Source organism: Acanthochromis polyacanthus, chromosome 8 (assembly GCF_021347895.1).
Source record: "Acanthochromis polyacanthus isolate Apoly-LR-REF ecotype Palm Island chromosome 8, KAUST_Apoly_ChrSc, whole genome shotgun sequence".
NCBI classification, from domain to species: domain Eukaryota; kingdom Metazoa; phylum Chordata; class Actinopteri; family Pomacentridae; genus Acanthochromis; species Acanthochromis polyacanthus.
The window spans coordinates 16041937-16063698 of NC_067120.1; the positions used below are offsets into that span (position 1 = coordinate 16041937).

The 21762-nt window shown below is 41.1% G+C and overlaps 1 protein-coding gene across 10 annotated transcripts in view; it reads left to right on the top strand.

The window, feature by feature from the left end:
* LOC110950279 (neuronal cell adhesion molecule-like) overlaps positions 1–21762 on the top strand; it is an 85313-nt gene that overhangs the window by 48190 nt on the left and 15361 nt on the right. For 4 of the 10 annotated variants that reach the window (XM_051951473.1, XM_051951474.1, XM_051951475.1 and 1 more), the window contains exons 1-14: positions 12568–12673; positions 13416–13609; positions 13994–14116; positions 14711–14881; positions 15406–15462; positions 17121–17232; positions 17334–17518; positions 17710–17844; positions 19441–19584; positions 19691–19802; positions 19884–20050; positions 20808–20955; positions 21196–21320; positions 21644–21673. In XM_051951473.1, the coding sequence (XP_051807433.1) occupies positions 13474–13609; positions 13994–14116; positions 14711–14881; positions 15406–15462; positions 17121–17232; positions 17334–17518; positions 17710–17844; positions 19441–19584; positions 19691–19802; positions 19884–20050; positions 20808–20955; positions 21196–21320; positions 21644–21673 (1645 nt within the window). In that variant the 5' untranslated portion in view covers positions 12568–12673; positions 13416–13473. Of the gene's footprint in view, positions 1–10533; positions 10710–12567; positions 12674–13415; positions 13610–13993; positions 14117–14710; positions 14882–15405; positions 15463–17120; positions 17233–17333; positions 17519–17709; positions 17845–19440; positions 19585–19690; positions 19803–19883; positions 20051–20807; positions 20956–21195; positions 21321–21643; positions 21674–21762 lie in introns of those variants that run through there. The other 6 variants (XM_022192756.2, XM_051951476.1, XM_022192759.2 and 3 more) reach the window with 4 other exon arrangements.

Consider the following 21762-nt stretch of genomic DNA (forward strand, 5'->3'; position numbering starts at 1 on the left):
AAAGAGACAAAGTGAGACCAGGGACGGGCAGTAATGAGCAACTCCTCTTACAGTGTTACATATAGACCAGCCGCAGTGTGGGGAAGCCTTCTGGAGACAATGGAGGGTTTTGAGAGGTCTGGAGCCCTCTGAAGCCCTTCTTTGATTGAGTTTCCTGGCACTGGTTTCCAGTGTTGGGGATGATTGTGGAGTGGGAGCTGTGGGTCTGGGGAGGGGGCGAGGACCCTCCTCTGTGCTGACCTTTCACAGACACAGGTGGAGAGGAGTGGAAGGGGCTGGAGGAGGAGGAGGAGGAGAAGGAGGAGGAGGAGGAGGAGGGAAACTGCAGGAGAGGCCCATTGTGGCGCTCTGTGAATGTAGAGGTGGCACTCAATAACACTAGAACTCGCTGCCTTCGTCCACCTGACGCAGATTTTCTCACAGATTACTTTTCCGTACTTTGCTCAATTTTAAATTACATGCAGTGGCAGCATATAGTGGTAGCAGATTGTTGCAGTCCATGTTGACGCTTTGTTTTGTGATGTTTGTGGATTGTACTCTTTTGTCGCCACAGAAGCAACATGACTACTGGTGGTAATGATGGCCAGTCATGGTGGTCTACTTATATGGACACTGAATAAATCAGCAACTATTGAAAGGATTGGCATGGAATTTTGCATGGATCTCCTAACCTTTCCTGTAGCATAATCATGACGTTCACATTTGTGATTTTGTGTCTTAAAAAACAGTTGAATCTTTGGTTACCTTCCAAACTGTCCAGTACCCACAAAGCCATTGATGGTCACACAGTCACAGTTGCACTTGAACTGTGCTCTTGTTCATTGCTATGTTAATTTCTTAACAGGTATAACCGTACAGACTGGGGATGTTAATGATTAATCATTATTTGATCAATTGTGTTTATAATTTAACAAATGAAAAAAATTGAACTCAGTCAAAAGACAATGGACACAAGTATTCAAAAATATGTAGTGGATTTGCTGTAGTACCTGTTTGTGCCACCAGGTGAGGTCTCTTATTGTTCGATGACATGGAAGACTGCTGTTCATTTGCTGTGTTTAACGCTGTAGCGAACCGAGGAAGCCGTCTTTCAGCTTTTGAGGAGTTCAGTGTTAGTGTTAATTTCCTAATTATTAAATGCATAATCTTGTGATTGTTATTTTATGTGTGTGATGTGTCAATTCAGAGTTTTGTAGATGGGTGAAGTGGTTTTTGGTACTTGTGTGGCTGGAGCATTGTGGGGGTTTAGTCAGAAATGGGTCACCATGACAGAGACTTCTGTAGCGGTTAACAGCTTTTGGATAGCACTCATTTATAGGGAGAAAGCTTAGTTTGACCGTGGCGGTGATTGTGTAGCCACATGAATAGATATAGATAGATAGATAGATAGATAGATAGATAGATAGATAGATAGATAGATAGATACTTTTAACCCTGAGGGAAATTCAAGATTCATAGCGCGTCTCTTATCACTCTATTAATCATTGAATTTAATTTATTATTAATCTGATAAGATCTACAATATTTGTTGTTTAATAGGTTGTTAAAATATCCATTATGAACGTGATCTATTCCTACAATTTGTATTAAAGGAAAAGCAATCTTGCAGCAACCTGTAAGTTGCTGTGATGAAAAATGAATATATCATCAGTGTCATTGTGAGCATGTCAGCACACCGGTGTTAGCACTTAGCTCAGACGAAAGCCTTGCTTTTCCATTACCATGGTTGTAGACTCTAAATCTCAAAATATTTTAGATATCGCTACATTTTTACTAGACCCTTCATATAAACATTACATGCTTAAAAGGCCACTTTGTTTCATCTCTTTAACTTGAGAGGCCTCTCAGTTATTTTCAGCTCTGTAAATAGTTTCCCGCCTGCTGTTTAGTCTGATTGTAAGTACCATAATGGCCACAGGATACAGATTGGATTCGATAAGACTATAGGCTTCACTGCCTTTGTCCACCTGTTCCTTTCTCATTTTTAAATGACATGTTGTGGTAACACACAGTGGTAACAGATTGTTCCAGCTCACTGTCAGTGTTCACGCTTTGTTATCTGATGTTGTCGGCAGATTTTGCTGGACTGAATGGTACCACACAAAGTGCAGACAGCTGTAAATGACCACTCGCTCACTGCCTGCCTACATACTGTATCAGCACATTTCAAATTCCACCAGAAGAGTGTTTATTATACAGTAGTGTTTTTTCCAGAAAGGCCTGGTTGCATCAGCTGTTGACTCATAGCAATCATCTATAGACGTTGTTTCTTTGTGTTACCCCGGCCATGGCCCGCAGGAATTCATTTGCTACAAAACATCACAGCTTCTAGTTTGTGTGAGCTCCAGATGAACATTTCCTGCACTGTCTGTCTCACACAGACTCTTTTTGTGGCACCCCTAAGCTTAATGTAAACTCCACATATTGGCCCCATCTTGAGAGACCCTTCACATGTAGAGTAAGCCGTCCGGTGTCAACATGGTGGCAAACTGAGATTCTAATCATACGTCTTTTGTTGAGCACAGAGGAGGTTCAGAGGTTTTCTAGTGCTGAGCAGATGTCAAGCGTACAGTTTCTCTCAAAAGGTTACTTGTGAGATGACAAATGGGTCTGAGCCTCTTTGTTCCCGTCTTTTTTCCATATGTCTGTATTTGATGACAGAGTTGACATCTTATTGTTGGCATGGAGATCTAGGAGCATTGGTGGTATTGCTATGGATACAGAGTGCCCTTTTAGAGTGCAAGTTTGAGTGGTTCTGCTCTGTTGAAAAGTCTCTATATTTAGCTAGTAAACATTTCCCCACATGTGCTGAACTGTGAGGCTCATGGATTATATAGCATAACTATTGTGTCTGAGTCATCGTATGCATGGAGGTTTCTGTCTGCCGCCTTAAAGGATTTGCTTGTCTTCGTGCATGAGATTGGTTTTATGTTGATTACGTTTTTCAAAGCTGTTGTGCTTCTGTTTCTAAAGTGTGTCTTGTGACGTTGTATGCCAAGGATTTTGAGGGTCCTTTTAGCTATTCAGGAAGCCAGTTTGCATGCATTCCTCTCTCTCTCTCCTGCATTTGTTCATGACAATGAACGTCTGCTCAGCATATGAATGGCCTCACCCATAACGCTCTCATGTGGCACGGCAAGCATACTCAAGCTCTGTCCATGACGTCCTGCACTGGCCCAGTGTGTGAACACACATAAACAAGGAGGATGCATATGCAAATGGATGTAAGTGAGTATGAAAGCTTATCCAAACATGCACAAGCAGGAATATTTAGGGATATGGAATCCCCTGCTTTTAAGAAGTAACTACAGTGTAGGGATAAGCTATTAAATAAAGGTCAAGTTCAGATACTCAGTTGTTTACTTAGCTTTCTGCTGCTTTGCCTCCTGATCTCATTTTAATCGATGCCTTTTAGCTCGTATAATTTTACATTAATGAGCTACTGTACAAGTCAGATGTTAAGTGACAAGCGTGTAAATGCACTTGAGGGATTTGCCTTTATGCAACCTTGCTGAAATTGCTACTTCATTAACTAATATTTTACAGTTTTTGTTACATTACGAGGCAGTGAAGAGATTGAAAGACTTTCAGTGTGCCACCAGCAGTTATCCTGAGGAGAAAGCGAGGGCTTCATACACTGATACCAATCATGAGAAGCCTCTCAGGCATAATGCGAGGACATGACTTACCAACTATATGTCATATTTAGTTGGGCTGCGATGATAAGATGAAAGCGAAATGCCTTTTGGTTCTTTTCAGGTTGAACAGGCAGGGATTTCCTCCTTAACACCACCGTCCCATCTAGTGGTGCTGCTTCCATCTGCATGCTAAAGAGTTCTCTCTCAGAAGTGCCGGCGCCGGCAGTGATTAGCATTTGGGCAGAGGGGGACAGAGAGCGAATCCCGGAGTGTTTTTGGCATGTATGGGGAGGAAGCTTAGTGAATGTCAATGTGCGAGGTTCTGAAAGGAGGTGGACTAAACAAATTGCCGGACATGTTGCATTAGCAGCAGATGCCAATTAGAATTAAGTGTGGTTTTATATTGATAGCTGGGGGAGTTTCGAAAACAGAGCCACGAATCCTTAAGGGCCCACTGCAGAGATTTAATACAGCTCTTCCTGTAAGCTGGATGACTTGTCCGGCACAGCTTTTAGGAAGAATAATCGAAATGAACGCAGCCGAAGCCAAAATATACCAACTTTTATTTCCAAGTATGGTTTTCTTTAAAAATGCTTTTACAGTTCCACAATTTCATTTAGCAGACGCTTTTATCTAAAGCGACTTACACATGAGAGTAGACACAACACAAGCAAGACTCTAGTCAAGTGCCACAAAACTAGTTCAAGTGTGATAATAGGACCTTGGTGCCTACAGGCAGTCCTTTTTTTGTTGCTTATTGCAGTCTGTCAAGTGCAAAGGTGTTCAGTGAAGCTGGGTCTTTAGTCTTTTCTTAAAGACTGAGAGGGATTATGCAGCTCAAACAGAGTTTGGTAACTCGTTCTTCCACTGGGGAACCACAGAGGAGAAGAAAACTTGAGTCTACACCATTTTTTTTATTAGTTACATTGTACCATTCTTGACTCCTGCCTCATGAGTCAAAAAATACCCATTTTCCAGTGAATATGGGTAACTTTTGACCAATGTTGTGCATCAAAGGGTTAAAGATTTCCTGTAGTCGCCAATACAAAACTGGAGTTAAGCTTTGCAATGTATAGAATGGATGGAGTACACATCAGGTGCATGTTTATTATCAGTCATGTACAGAGACAAAAGCTTTGATTTACAACTGACATGGATTATATGACTGTGCATCTAAACTCATTGTAGTTCTAGCCAGCATTGTTCATCCAACAACAGACTTGAAAGAGTAGGACACAAACGGCGTATTTACAGTGGAACAGATGAATGAAGATCTTTCATTGTCTTGCATTGTACAGTGCAGATGAAAGACTCGGGCGTATTTTTGAGCTGCGGGGTCTCCCTGAACAACAGGCACCAATTCATATGTTAACTACATCAATTATTTGCATATGGTCCCTCAATTATAAAAGCTAATGAGAAGATTAAGGGAAACGCACGCTGAAGCCTACCCATAGAATTTCCATTGTGGTCCTGTAGCTGCTCATAATAGGCCCATGAGAGGTATCAGTCAAAGCCGCTGAACATTCATGCATCGCGATTTTAATTCGTATCACTGCTTATGCCTGTGAATTCATGGCTCGTGAAAAGCCAAGTAATTAAGGGTTACCTGCAGAGAAGATAAGAACGTTGCTTCACATTTAAAGCCTCACGATTGTGACCTTCTCAACCTTTGACAAGCCAGTGAAGGACTGTGTCACTGTCTTCTATAGCAAAGCCTTTTAAGCAGCTTCACTCTTCCGCCTTCGCTGTCTAATGGCACTCACAGAAATGCATGCAGCTCCAGGCGTGAATAGCGAGCATCAAGAGCACCCGGCAAGCTCAGAAAAATAAAGTCTCCCAACCTTATCCGTTTTCTCATCAAAACCTTCCTGAGCATGGAGCCGTTCTCATCATTATGCCCCCTCCATTCAGTCGTGTGTAGGAGATCCCTGCTGCTTCATTAAGGCCATACCGAGCCTCACAAACCCCTGATTGCATGAGCCATCAATAGCGCTGATTATGGACGTTAATTAGGGTGCTTGGCATGACAGAAAGACTTTCCTTTCATCATAAACGTTCAAACTGTACAGTACTGATGCAATAGCGGTGAATCTGTCACGGTTGCAGCGTTGCATCACTACCGCTTGGCACAGGCAGTGACAATATCTGTGCTAATGGTTTGCATAAAGCATCTGATGTAGTATTATCTTTTGCCGTGAGGGGAATTCAGCTGGGATTCTTCCCTGCGGACTGCTATTCATTTACACTGTGGTCTGCTTCCATTCTCAGTCCTCGTGCCCCCGTCAGCTCCGTCTGTGTGCTCAGACATGTCCAGACCCTCACGTTCTTCGGACAGCCTGCAAGAAAGTGTCTTATCCTATGTATTTGTGTGTGTGTGTGTGTGTGTGTGTGTGTGTGTGTATGGCTGCATGCGCTACGTGTCTGACATGTGCACAAAACCAATTAGTTTTGGGATGGTGAAGTAGCTGGGCATGGGAAAATGACAATGGAGTAATTGAAGAGGCCAGTTGAATGAGAGGCCAGACAGCTCAATGCAGCTTTTTTACAGAGCCGTGTGTTTTCTGACAAAACGAAAAGCAAGTCCTGAGTGAAGGTGGTCTCATGAAGCTGTAGACGCGAATTAACATTAAAGCCTTTCACTCTGCTGACATAAATTCTGACCAAAGAAACACAACTAGTTTGGTTGTTTCGTAGGATTTAAATGTTCTTAACATTAGCTTTGCATGTTGAACAGTTCTTATAGTGGCGTGATTTAACATCAAATCTAGACATAATGCAAACCATGACACCGTGATATTTTGGTGTTTTTCTAACTATGCGTTGCAAGCATTCACTGCTATTTGTTTCTAAATTGCACAAAAATCAAATGCGAACTCGACTAACTTAATTCATCACTGCAGTTTAAGCACAGACTGGTTTCTAAATTTTTCATGGCATACAGTTTGATGTTCGCTGCGGTGGTTTGCAGATGACATTGAAGTTGTAAATACATCTTCATGTCTCGTGCAAATATCTGGAAACGAAACGGCTGCCAGAAGCATTGAGAAATGGCTTCATTCTGCAGCATGCATTTCAAAATCTGGAGTGAAAATACAAAATATATATGGCTAGTGGCTAAAGCTGCCATAATCAATGATCTTCTGCTAACAATTGATCGTGTGTGTCAAAAGGGTCAGAGTAGAGTTGCAGTGGCTACTTGACTAGATGTAAAATAATGAATTAATCACCGACTATTTTGATGATCGATTAATTGGTTAAGTAGTTTTCTAAGAAATTTGAGATCTAAGGTTGCAGCTTTGTTACATTTAAGTGTTTTCTGGTTTCTTTTATTCAATTTTCAATTCAATTTTATTTACGTGGCACAGATTCACAACATATGTAATCTTTATGTGCTTAGCATAGCAAGGTACAGATCTTATGAATTACAAACAGAGAACAGAAAACCCAACAATCCAAAGTTGCTTTTGGATTTACTATGAGTGACGGTGGGAAGGAACAAAAAAAACAACCCTGAGATAGGGAGGGAAACAAAAAACCGCAGACAGAACCAGGCTCAGGGAAGGTGATTGTGGGATGAGAGGTTGTGGGGATAGTCCTCTGTGACAGTAAACTGAACATCTTTGGGTTGAAGATCAAACTTGCCATTTGGGGATGTCATCACTGATTGAAATGTTCCCAATTTCCTTACATTTTCCAGAGCAAACATCTAATCAGTTAATCAAGATAATAAATCGACAGTTGCAGCTCTAACTTTTAGTGAGTAAATATCTCTTAGTTCCCCTTATGTCTATGGAGCATTTTAGCATCTTTCAAGTTATTGTTTCAGTTTTACATCCCACATCTTTGAGAAGCAAACTGTATGCTCCTTACTGTGCAGCACCAAGCATCTGACAGCCAGTGTTAGAAACCCACTGGTTAACCAAGTGGAGCATTTAGCAGTTATTAAATCCAGTTATTTCCCTCAGGATGGAAGAGACCCAAAACAGAGTTTCATAATGAATGAATGATGCTCTGTGGATGTGTAAATAGATAGATGCTTATATAATATACTCACTGTATTACTCAAAAAGATGCTAATATCTCATGTGTGCTTGCATCTTATTTCCACTTCCATCCTACATAATGAAATTCAGGTACTGCAGGTTTACAGAGCTAAAACTTGACAAAACAGATCTGGTCCTTTAAGCGCTGGCAGTTGTCTTCATGAGGCTGATTAATTATTGTATTGAGTTTTAAAAGTGCAACAGTAGCCTGCTATAGTTTATCCTCTCAGCCTTATCTATTTGAAAAACAGGCAAAAAATCCTCACTGGAAGTGTCTTTACCAACTTGTCATGTTTGTTTTTTCTAAGAGGCCATTTCCTGTTCGATTTTATCAGTCATCTGACAGCTTTTGGCACAGCTCTCCAAACTGTAGTGTGGTTTTTTATCTGGGCCTCGGCGAGGGAGCTTTATTGACTTTGGCTTTTTCCGCTTCTGTCAGCAAAGGATGCAAAGGAGGGTTCAAGAGCAGAGGTAGATATTTTTTTGATTGTGAGTCTCCTTGAAGAATTATATTCAAATGAGAAATGGGATTTGAACTTTCTGTAAAATGCCGCGGAGCTTAAAATGCACTCATTATGCAAGCGTTACTACATCGGGAAAGTGGAAGTTTTAGAATTAAGAACATGAATTCATTTGAAGAGGATAAAGACTGGCTATTTTTCTCAACTTTTATTCTTACTGATGTTTTCGGGCCCTGGTGGTTGGTTCGTCTTAAGAGCCCCACTTGAATTTCCACTGTCATCCTACTGTGAGAGGGATGTGAGGGGCTGGCCTTGTATCACTGCAGCTCACAGAGATAATTATAGGGAACACACATATACTGTGCACACACACACAGACACACACATATCCAATATGCGCACAAAGACACACACATGCTGACCGGCTGGAGCTGAGCTGCTACACCTCATTAAATTGGGAAATGAATCCTGGATGAAGCTCTGGCTCCATTCCAGATAAGAATCTCCAGGCTTTTGGGGATTCACCATAAAACTTATAATTAACACATTTATTCTCTTGCTGTCACAGGCTGTCCTTTTTTTTTTTTATTCCTCACCTGTGACTGCTCACTCTCAGCTGCTAATAAGCATAAATAGAAGTGGCAAAAAATACGTGCGTTCCTAAATTTCTAACACATAGCAAGTCGAAAATAACTGTTGAAGGAATGAATGTGTACGGGTTCACCACCTCTGCCTGCTGCCTGCAAATGAGCTTGATGAAATGACCCCCTGGATCTTTCTATGTGAAATCCCAAGCCAGAGCTGCCTGATGGTGTACGCGGCACTGTGATTGGCTGCCCTCGGCGAATAATACGGGCCTTTCCCAGGAGAGGTGTAGTTGAGGCCGAGGGCAGCAGACGTTAGCCTCGATCTCCTCCTGTGCTACCAGACACCGGCTCTGGGGTCGGTTCCGCGCCATGACTATAGGGCAGAGCTAACAAATACACCCGTTCCCCAAGGAGGACCGGGCCAGGACCAGGTCTGGCTGCCTTGCTGTCTTAGCCTCTGGTCCCAGACACAGCATCCACCTCCTCATCTGCAGCCCCGACCCGCCCCACGCCCAGAGGCAGGAGAGCAACACACATGTGCAGCTCCACCTTCAAAGGGCTCCGTTTGGTTCTTTCATACACTAACCAGCATTAATATCCCAAATTTGATGGTGTGCTTTTGTGATAATGCGGCAAATTAAGTCTGCCTGTGCTCTAAATTAGGCTGTGACATTTTAATTCTGCAGATGCCTGCGGTAAGACAGGCAGGGAGAGCAAGATAACAGGTCAGACTGCTGTTGTTGTAAGAAAACGGCTCCTCCTGAGTTCAGTTTCGTCCCTGTTTTTTTCTCGTCATTTGTTATTTCGCAATCAGACAAAATACTGATTTTTTTTGTGGCAGCACAGAATTACACCGATGAATATGAGTTTAACTGAGTAAAGTCTTCTTGATTTGCTGCTTATTGATAATTTCCTGAAGCCTGGATGTCACTACAGTTTTCATACAGCTTCTTTTTTTTTTAAAAAAAAACATCACTTTCCAGTAAATTATAGTCCTTCCACCATCCAACCCTAGTGCTGTGATAGAAGCATGATTAAATTAAGCTGTGTAACTAAAGTAAATCCTCACTTAATTAGCACTTAATCAATGGCCACTAAGCCTTTTACCACTTTGCAAACAAGTAACCTCAGCTTAACCTAAACACACTGTTCAGATTGTAAAGTCTGTCCCCATTTGAACAGAGATGCCAGAGAGCCAAGGTCTGTCCAGTCACACATGATATTTCCCAGTACAGCAGTCTGCTGAAAGGACGATGCTTCGGTGTCTGCAATCTGACCTCGTTGTAGATCAGTTTGCTGCTGGCTCAGTCTGTCAGTCAGTCAATCAAACTGATAAAGCTGAGAGTAAAATGGAAAGTAAAGTGAGTGTCCCCTTTGTCTTGTCCCTTGGCATGTCATCTGGCAGCCGATGTGATCGATATGGCACAGAAGCCTAATGGCATCATGACCACGACAGTGATTAGCAGAGCAAAATGAGCCCACGTGGGCCCGCTCGCTCCCTACTGGAATGCATCAGATCAAAAGAGATAGCCTCCGGCAAACTGCAATGCATGGCAACTAGCATCGATCTGTGGCCAGAGCTGGATGTGTCTGTCTCGCTCGTTCTCCCCTCCTCTACCTCTCTCTCTCTGCTGCTGCTGATGAAGAACACAGAATTGAACAAACTCAGTATTATGATTGATAGCTGAAGTAACTGGATGTGCTATTCAACCCAGTAATCTCTGATCTGACCTCCATCGTCTTATCTCTGACGTTCTCTCTCTTTCTTTTCTTTTCGTTTCTTTTCTCTCCCTCTCTGTAGTTGTGAATGTGCACGTGTCCTCAGACGGTGTGACTGAGCAGAGAGGCGGGGCGTCGCTGTATTCGGGGGCAGGTCTTTGCGTCACACGCCGACGATGGAGAGGAGGAGGATGGAGGCAGTGCTGCTTGTGCTGTTCCTGGGACACCTGGTCACTGCGCTGGATGTCCCACTAGACCGTAAGGCGGCAGATCACACAGCACACAACACAGTCCAGCAGAACGGAGTGATCTCAGGTGTTAGATTTAGTCTGAACATGATGCGATCGTCAATCCATTAGTCACTCGCTCACTGCTTTGATAACTAATTAGTTAAGCTAAAACTGAATTATGTCTTTGACTGTTGGCCAAAAACATGTGAGATTAAAGCATAGCAAATGATTATTTATTCTCTTTATTTACATAAAGAACAATTGACTGACTATTGATGATAACTGTCATTAAAAATGAAACTAATATATTGATGTTATATTAATATTGCACACATTATAATATCATAGCAACGCTGGTGGCTCTCAACTGCTGCAGTACAGTTATGGAATATTTTCAGTGCCATTTTTTAATTAATTAAAACTCACTGATAGCTTTGTTTTTTCACAATTTCTGTAGCTATTGCAATATTACTGTTATTGTGAATTCTTTTTGCCATGATAATCGTGTACTGAAAATCTAAAATTGTGACAGGCCTAATTAATAATCATATAACGTAAAGTAATAATTCCCAACACTTGTAATGTTGATAAAGCGATAGTTTTAACCTCATGCATCATCATGTATTTTTTTTCCCTTTTAGGTTGGAAAAATCATCTTACTTTGGACAGCGTTGCATTTATAACTGTAACTTATTTCATATATTTTCTAAATTAATTCATTAATATTTTCTTCCATAAATCTTGAGCTTGAGGTGATGTTTTAAGATTTTTATGTTTAAAACCTGAAGATATTCAGCTTGCTATCATATATGGTAAATAAAACTCCAATTTCAGAATCCAGAACTAGTGACAATTTGGCGTTTTTGCTTCTGAGTTTGCTCTAATTGTTTTGCAGAATAGTTGCTAATTTTATCACATTTATGTACATTTATCTAGTTATCTACATTTAACTGGGATAAGATTACTGTTTTTCCAAACAGTGCTGCTTTTTAGAGGAAGCTATTTTTTGCCCTGGTTTTGTGAAGTAAACACCGTTAGCTGCAGTGTCCTCATTTTGACTGATGTGCAAAAGAACCGAGTGTGACAGACCGTCTTTTAGCTCCTCTGCCTGATGTCTGTGTGGCAGCAGAGCTTCTACATATTGTTTGTTTGGAACCGTTGACCACTGCAGGCTGGCAGTCCTCAGTGGGGAACTGGCCTCGTTCGAACCTTGCAGTGAAGCAGAAATAAAGCAGGGAGGTATTTTTCTTCACTAATGTCTGGTTCTCTCTGCTGTCACAACTTTTTCTTTCTTGTTTGCTGATTCTTGGGGGAAACACAACAGTTGAGGAAGGATGTAAGTCTGAAACGGCTTCACTGCCGAGGCTGTGCTAGCAGTACTTTTGTGCATTAAGGGTTGTTTTTTTTAGCTGTTTGTTATATTTTTGGATTATATTTAGTTTGTTTTATGTTTTAAGCGTTTCAGTGTGATTTTGAGTGGACCTTTTGCATGCAGTGATTTCATTGTTTCTTTGTTTGCTGTTTTTGTTCTGTGTGTTTCTGCAGTGGTAGGATATTTTCCATAGAGCGATATTGCAAACAGCATGAGTTCTTATATGATTTGTTTTGTCATAGTCCATTACTTATCTCCCCGGCACTGACAGGAATACATTAAGCGTCGGATCACTGCAATAAAGGATAATGTACCTGCATGCCTTTCTGCTGTTGCACACGTTGTGAGAGCTTTTTGTGTCTGTCAGCAAACAGCTGTCTGGTTTCATTCAGCGTGGTAAGTCTGCATGGGACTGGTAATGACTGCTTGTGTGGTCAATACAGCAGCAGAAAAAGGCTTTGTTATGCGGCAAAGGTCATGATTAAACATCGCCCTTTTTCTGGTCGCCCTTTAGTGCCACAGCCACCGACCATAACTCAAGAATCCCCCAAGGATTACATCATTGATCCTCGAGAGAACATTATAATCCACTGCGAGGCGAAGGGGAAGCCACATCCCAGGTAGGAATCAGTGCTCTGCGATTTAGCATTCAAGATGCTGTTGGATGAAGGAGAGATATCCCAGGTGTCGATTCAGCCACCACCTGTCAAAATCCAGAAAAACGTTTCAGCTGACAGCAAGTTTTCTTAGAGTTCAGCTGAAAAAAAAATGACTGTCAAGAGTCCTAGTTTAGTGAAACTTTAAAATAAATAAACGCTATTTTATTCATGGACCTACTGCCCTTGCCAGAGGCTGATTTTAATGATTCTGAATGCTTTAGATTTGCATAACATCTAATTAATTTGCCAGGCATCAATGCTGCATCCACACATTTTCTACTTTGAGAATTGAAAGGAACCATTCTCATTTCTAAATTCTTAATCTTAACTTTATTCTAACGTACAGTAACCTAAACCGTAAAAGTAGCGTCATATGTCACCATCCCCAACAGAACTCCTTTAAAAACGTATATAAGACTTTAAATATTCATGACTGAATTAGCAGATAAGAAAATCAGCATCAGTCAAAGTTAAAGTGGAGGGAAAAAAACAGCATCATTAACTCTGAAGAACTCTGGCATAAAGTACGTGTGCAGGTTTGTTATCATTGCTCATAGTAAGTAGCTGATTAAGTGAATAGATTTTCAGGTCCTTTTGTTCTGTTTCCTGTTGTTGTTGTTTTTTTACATATAATACAAATAGAAGGTCGTCGTACAGCAACATGTCCAGACACATTGTTAAAACACTCATGATTTGTCATCAGTTTCTCCTGGACAAGAAATGGGACCCACTTTGACGTCGACAACGACCCCAATGTGAACATGAAGGCCCACTCAGGGACCCTGGTGGTGGATATCAGCAGAGAGAAGGTCGAAAACTATGAGGGGGTGTATCAGTGCACAGCAAGGAACAAACATGGAACTGCTGTTTCCAACAACATCGTCGTCCGACAGTCCAGTAAGCCCAGTCTGATGTTTTTGTTTCTGGAAATCATTTTTCTTTTCGCTCATTTTCCTCACATCATATGAAAATCAACTCTTTTCTTTTCTTTTTCAAACAATTAAGTTGCATTTTCTGCCTTACGAGCGCTCTGGGAAGGTAAAGCTTGCACGTACAATGATGCATGTTTTGTTTTGCAGGATGCATTAGCACACAGAGCTGATTTTCCCCTCTGTGTTTTTCCTCTAACATATTGTAATTCAGTCAGGCATCATCCCTCTCATCTCGCCTCGTCACCTCTGTCATCATGTCAGCAACAGTCCATTAGCAACCCAAATTTCACGTCAAATGATGGCACGCGTCCTTCGCTGATGTTATCGTATCTTTCTCCAACCAATCCAGGATCCCCGTTGTGGTCAAAGGAGAAGATCAAGCCTATCGTAGTCCAGGAGGGCGTGTCCTTGGTGCTCCCGTGTCGACCTCCGGCTGGCCTCCCTCCTCCCATCATATTCTGGATGGACAATAGTGAGCTGCTTAATCTCATTTATATACCTTTGTGGTATCATTATGTATCTGCTGTCTAAGAATTTATATTTGTGATATTACATTTTATCATAGAGGCTTTATTTGATTGTGTAAGGCAGGCTGATAGAAATGTAAACATTTGAATGTATTTTTCTGCTGAAGTGTGATACTGTTTTATGCATTTGTTTGTATTCATTAACTCCAACAAGTTAAGCAGCTCTTATGAAGTCTATAAATTGAATGCAATTAATTTGTTTCTCTGTCGTATAGATGTGAATTGAAACCGTTGTTTGCCTTGATCAGTAGGGAAATTAATCTGCAGATCTTAAACAGGATGACTTGCAGTTGAGAATTCTCTGCAAAAATGTTGACATTTGTACTTGATTAACCAACATGTGCAACCAATCATACTTAAATGCTACACGTTAGGTACAGCAAGGCCAAATATTTAATTCATGAAATGTACCATTTTAGGGGGCTGTAGAAACACAAGGATAATGCAACAGCCATCCATAACTAGACCCTTTTCCAACACTGCTCTGTAAATTTAATGGCACTGCAATGTAAACAAACTTAAGCTGCTGTACGCTTCAGACTTTCAGAGGCTGCCTCAGAGCAGGAGAGTGTCGCAGTCACTGAACGGTGACCTTTACTTTTCCAATGTTCGCCGAGAGGACTCCAGGAACGACTACATCTGCTACGCCCGCTTCCCTCACACACAAACCATCCAGCAGAAACAGCCCATCAACGTCCGGGTCCTCAACCGTAAGTCTGACTTTGTGTGTGACGCAGAGACCGAAGCGCTGAAAAGCAATGAAGCTGTAATGAACTAGCAAGCGACAGTGTTTGTGTGTAGCGTGTGTGAACGAGAGGCAGTTGTATGTGGTGGCATGACTGCGTAGGAGGGAGGCAGCGTTTCCTATCTGTGATCCCATCCTGAGAGACGCCAGTGGTCGTCATCCCACTGAAAAGATATATTGTCAAGAGCTCTCGTGGTTCTGTGCACTATCTGCCAGGCAGCCGTTCACTATCACTTCTCTGAGATGTTCTGTATAAACACTCTCCACCGACAACAAAGGCCGCTCTCATCCAGTCCAGCATTTGCAGCTGACGTGACGACAAGCTGTTCCCACTAGACTTTTACGACATTATCGCTTTTTAGCCATTTGAAGTTTTCTTGTGTTGGTTTTGATTTTGTCTAGTCATGTTAAGCTGTCAAAGCATGTGTTTTTATTTTTGTTGTGATGATGTCAACTTGTGGTGTGTGTGATTTTTCTGTTGTGTTGCAGTGGATGCAATCAATGACACAATGGCAGATTTTTACAATGACACTGATTTATTTAGTGGTGAGTTTTGGCACCCCCTAGTGTTTAACCCCCAACTTGGAGCTCTGAGCTCCAGCTCTTACCTGCTAGTACTAACCCTTCCACCCAACAATCCTGAGGCTTTTACATCTCACTGGTGTATTTAGGGGTGACATCTGGCACCCCCTAGTGTTTATCCCTAACATAGAGCTCCAAACTGTTCTTTACCCACTAACTCTACCCCTCAAACCCAAGAATCCAAGTTAATTCTCTGTCCTTCTGTCACTCCTGCTTTATCCAATCAAAACCCTTTTGTTAACTATTTCCTTCCTCTAATGAAATCCTTAAATTAGCACTGCATGCTGATTTCATGATGGAACTCATTGTGTAATTTAAATATGCAACAATCAAAAACATACAATAACTGTAAGTAATTAAGTCCTGACTTAAACATACTAAAACAAATTCTGATGGGTCACAGCTTCTTGAAGAAATTCATTAAATTCTCAATTTTGTTTCTGTTTCCTATGTCAAACATGCAGCTGCGATCTTAAATTCTAAAATCAATCTTTCCATGTTGTCCCACCTGATTTGATCACCAACTTGTCAGTCTCTCTATCACCAATCATTTTCTTCTCAATTCATTTCTCTCAGCCTAAAATCTTTGAATTTTTCCTCCTTTTCTAAACAGTCCTGCACGAAACACCTGCAAACATTTTGGATCTTATCAAATTTATGAAAATCTCTGCTGTCATAAACATTCACTTTGGTTTAGATTATTATTTAAGTCTATTTATATAGAATACGTAACATTGTTGGCTTTATTGGTCTGTTAGAGTAATTTTATTTTGTCATTCACACTTAGACCACTTTTATGTTAATATTCATACAGTTTTATTCAGATGGCAGAGCCACAGCCTGCACTGAATATCTGTCCTTCATGCAAGTTTGTGTAGTATATCAAGTGATGTATGATACATAATAATGCAAGAATAAACAAAGACAAAATCTTAACTACTAGCAAGCTAGTCAAACTGTTGAAATAACTAACAACTTAGTGTCTTCATGATTTCCTAAACAATGAAAATTTACTTCATGTGGGATGGTAATCTAATTACTACTTCACAAACAATAAAATAATAACATAATAATTGTGATCTAACTCAGCTGCTATAATCAATAGATTAGTTATGGCTGGTGATGCTCATTATTTTGACGTACAGACTCTTTTATTTTTATGGACATTTCAGTTTGTAAAAGATGGGAAATTGAAAGCCAGAGTGAGAAAGATGTTTTATGATTTCAGATGCCATCAGATTAACGGACACGAATACATCTGAAAAGAGCTTTTGTTGCCAGCTCAGAAGAAGAAAACCATTCTTTGTGTCTCTTATTGTAAATTGCACTTTACATTCATTTTAGTCTTTATTGTTAACAGGGTAATTCAGTGGCAATAAACCCCCAGAGACAGTAGTAGAATAAAACACAACATGGCATTTAAATTCACATCTAACCATAAAATATGAGAACTGGTTTGCAGTGAAGTAGCTTAGCGTCAGTGCATGACTGTGTACACTGAAGGGAGGTTAGTGAATGTGAAGGGTCTTATTTGCAATACATTTTCTGTTTATCATGGACTGCTACAGAAGCGACGGTAATGCCTTGGCTGTTTGACTCACTGTGTTTGTGTGTAACTACAGAAGCCCCAGTGGATGAGAGGAGGCCAACCTTCCTCATCCCATCTGGCACCTCCAGCACCAAGATGGTGTTGAGAGGACACGTACTGGAGATGGAGTGCATTGCCGAAGGACTGTGAGTCAGAGAATCTGCCATTACTTCAGTGCTGAATGCCTCAAGTACCCAGCTGCCCGGTGCCATCATCACTCTCTGCTCTCTTCTTTCTTTGAATCCAGGCCCACCCCTGAAATCTCGTGGACCAAAATAAGTGGCGATCTACCTGCCGGGCGCACATTCTTCCTGCACTACAACAAGACCCTGCGCATTGTGGACGTGTCCGAATCGGATGCAGCAGATTACCGCTGCACAGCCAAGAACCAGCTCGGCGCGGTGCACCACACCATCCGTGTCTCGGTCAAAGGTGTGTCGGTGAAGAAACGCTCAGTATCCCATCAGGCTGTCCGCTGTGGGGCGGCACAGTCACTGCTTCTTTCTGTATCTTCCTTCCTCCTCTCCCTCCAACTCATAATTGATTTATGCACAGATGCCAACAGGGCAGTGTGTTCAGTGATTAATTCTCCTGCCTTCTGCTGCGCTCTGCTCTACTTTTAGCTGCTCCGTATTGGATCAGTGGCCCTCCCAGGAACCTTGTTCTAGCTCCAGGAGAGAATGGTACGCTGACCTGCATGGCCAGTGGCACACCCAAACCCTCCGTTACCTGGGCTATGAACGGCATCCCCATAGAGAGTAAGTGTAACCTGCTCCGCTCACTGCAGCTGACTAGAATTGTCTTCCCTGTGGGGGTTGTTACTTGAAGATTATATGATATTTGATACCAAAAAAAAAAACATCACTGTGAGGATTATAAAGATGTTTTTCTCCCCAATTTGCAAACATCCCATTTTACAAACATCAGTGTTGAATCAAGTTTTAAATGAGTACTTCAAGATTTCAGGGCATGCATTTGATTTCTTGTGACTTCAAAGTGGTGTGCCCACACATATCCTTCAGTAAAAAACAGTTTTTCAGTTGTGTGTAATATTTTCTTGCACAGATTAAACAAATGTGTTAAATAAGGCAGAGTCTATGAGCTTTGGACAGAACCATGCTGTCTGTTTCCCAGAATTTCCTGTCTCTGTGCTAAGCGAAGGTAGCTGGCTGATGCCTAGATTCATCTAATGATAATTAGGGCTGCACATCCTTCCATCGCATCACAGGAAATGCAACTCAAACACATAACACTACAACTTGTTTGCTGCTTGGCATTCAAATATGAAACTCACATGCTTCTTTTTTAGCATCATTTACACCAATTCAAGAGTCTTGAAAACACTGGATTTTTTAAAAACTTAATTCAGAAGAGATGGAGTTTGTTGACATGGACACTGAACAGTCGCACAGCAAAATGAGAAAGAAACAGGATTAAACACTCAAAAGGAAGATTTGGTTGCAAAACGAAGCATCCCGTGGAATCAGAAAGCTACAGAAAGGATGATGTTAAACAACGACAGGTACTCAGCAGTGTCCTGGAACAACTCAGGGCAACACAACTCATTTGTTTGACCGCAGTAATCACTGCCACAAATCTCTGCATGATAAATGCAGAGCTGGCCATCCAAAGCAAAAAAAAAAAAAAAAAGGATGTTTTTGCCAGTGTGAGAACATTTGAGGAAGATTTCAAACATCAATTTCAGCCTTTTTAAACATTTTTTAAAAATTATTTTTAATGTCTATGTACTCCCCTACAAAATCACTCCAATTATTGTAGATAGATCAGTTATTTCCAAATACAGTTATTTAAGTCATCCTTTGAAATTTCCTGTAGTATTCATGTCTCAGTATATATCTAAAAAAAAAATGCAATGTCATTTTTTACACTATTGTGTAATTCTAATAATAAGCAAATGTCCTAAACTATTCCTTTAAGGTCTGACATCTACAATTCTACAATTTCATTTAGCAGACGCTTTTGTCCAAAGCGACATACAACACAAGCAAGAATTCAGACATAAGGAGAAACCTTTAGTAAGTGCAAAAAGTGCTTCAAGTGCAATTGGTCAAAGGTGTTGCCATCAAGCTGCAGAAGAAGTGCCAACACCCCCCCCCTTTTAAAACTTTGTCAGTGCTGAATAAGTGCTGGGTTTTGGACCACCTGACTTATTCTACCCCATCTAGCCACCCTTTTTTGGATAAATTAATAATAATAAAATAAAAACATTTCTATTTTGCATCCGTCTTACACATGTGCTTTACCCTACACTGAAGCTAATGTTACAGTCATCTATTCATTACTGTACACGTTTCTTTCAGTTCTATCTGTAACACTCCGTTCTGCATTGACAGATTCGCCGAAGGACGTGAGCAGAAAGGTGGAAGACGACACCATCATCTTCACAGGTGTCCAGACTGGATCCAGCGCTGTGTACCAGTGTAATATCTCCAATGACTACGGTTACCTCCTGTCCAACGCCTTCGTCAACGTCCTCTGTAAGTTCACCTCACGAGGTCCATTTGTGTTTGAACGCTGCTTTTCCATTCACATTGATTGCTGGGAGGTAATAACATAGCAATGATTGCTGCCGTCTCACTGCAGCGGAGCCGCCCAGAGTGCTGACTCCGGCCAATAAAGTCTACCAGGTCATCAAAAATCACCAGGCCATGATAGACTGCGCTTCCTTCGGGTCACCCATCCCGAAAATTACATGGTGAGCCAATAAACTTTTAACAGAGGAAAGTGTTGTATTGTGTTAGTTCTAAAGCTCACGGCGGTCGACTCTGCTCCTCAGGTTTAAAGGCAGTCGGTCCATGAGCCTGGATGGAGACTATTACATCACCCACAACAACGGGACTTTAGAGATTTATGTGGCTCAAGCCCAGAATAGTGGAAAATACACTTGCGTTGCCAGAAACAGCCTCGGTATTTATGAGAATCACGTCCACCTGGAGGTCAAAGGTGAGAGTGTCTGTGTTCAGAAGATCTTGAAATGATTAGAGTGCACACAATTAGCTAACCAACAGGGCAGATTAATACAGTGTGATGTTTGTCCACTGTGGGCCAGAAAAGCCCCACAAGATTTAGATAAACTCAAATAAACCTGAAGATATTCTTTGTTAATAATACTTGGAAAAACTAAGTTATCTACCTGTGCATGTGCATCATGTGCATGCCACATCTAACACAAATATTGCGTAATAACATGTACATGCTACTTTTCATTGTCGTATAACAGTGTAAGAAGAAGTTGTTTGAATGTAAACTACACTTCTTTAGAAAGTTATTTTAGGGTTAGGTTTAGGTTTGTGTTATTTATTCTCCTTGAAAGTGTATTTTTGTTTGTATTAACAGATTCAGATTAGTTGATGAATAAGTTGACATTAATTACCAGGTATCAATCTAGATCATAAAAGAAAAAAGAAAAAATCTCAATCATTTTTTGATAACCTTTTTTTAAAGAAATACACATTTTTTTCTCTATTTCTGTCTCTATTTAAAATGCAAGTGTTAATACTTGCATTTTCTTACTATTGAGGAATAAATAAGTAATTTTATCATTATTTAGGCAAGTTTTAATGTAAATATGTCAACATTTTATAGACTTAACCTTTAAAGTCCATCCATATTCCAACACATGGCATGTAAATTACCAATGAGGCGAATTTCTTTTTCTTTGTTTTTAGTGTCTCTGACCTCCTTCTGCTTCCCCCATCAGAGCCCACCCGAATCCTGAAGCAGCCGGAGTACAAAGTGGTCCAGAGGGGCAGATCTGTGGTGTTTGAGTGCAAAGTGAAACACGACCCCTCACTCATCCCCACCATGACCTGGCTCAAAGACGACGGAGAGCTGCCTGATGATGAGAGGTCAGAGCAGTTTAATGTTTGGAAATGTCTCAATTTCTCTCTTTGTTTTCACTCTCAGTCTGCATCAGATGTAATAGATTGAATCAGTATTTGTTCAGCCATGTTTTTATGTATAGTTTTCTGTTTCTTGTACTGACTTACAGTATTTGTTCACTGCTCAACAGCCTGCTCAAAAAACAAGCTACAGATTTTATATAGTCAGGTGATGCTGAACTGTCTGAGTGTTGTTTTTTTTTACAGATTGATTGTGGACAATGACAGCCTCACCATCACTGAAGTGACAGAGAATGATGCAGGAGTGTACACCTGCATCATGAACACCACTCTGGACCATGATTCAGCCACCGCTGAGCTCACTGTTGTCGGTATGCAATTCTTTGCAGAAGCTCAATAACACTGACTCATAAAACAAACTCACAAATTATTAAACGGTGTAACCTCACTCCACCTCAGGTCTTCCTAGAAAAGCAAATCTGTCTAGTAACTCGCACAACGATTGCCTTTCAGCCCTTCAAGGTTAATTGCTTGAGAGTTTACTTGAGTGTTGGAGTGGATTTAGTCAGCTATTGTGTCAGCAGCATGAATATTTGATTGTTGTCTTCTTAGCGAGCCAGATAATCTTCTTTGTTTTCTTATGGCTGACTGACCACTAAACTCCCTATTTCACTCCTGCCCTCCAACCTGGCAGAAGCCACGCCAACACCAGCTGTTATCCACGGTAAACCTGCAGCACATGAGCACCCAGATGTGCTTCGCCAACATGGACTTGTCTTGTTTCTTGGTTGTTTCTGTTCAATGCAGCATGTT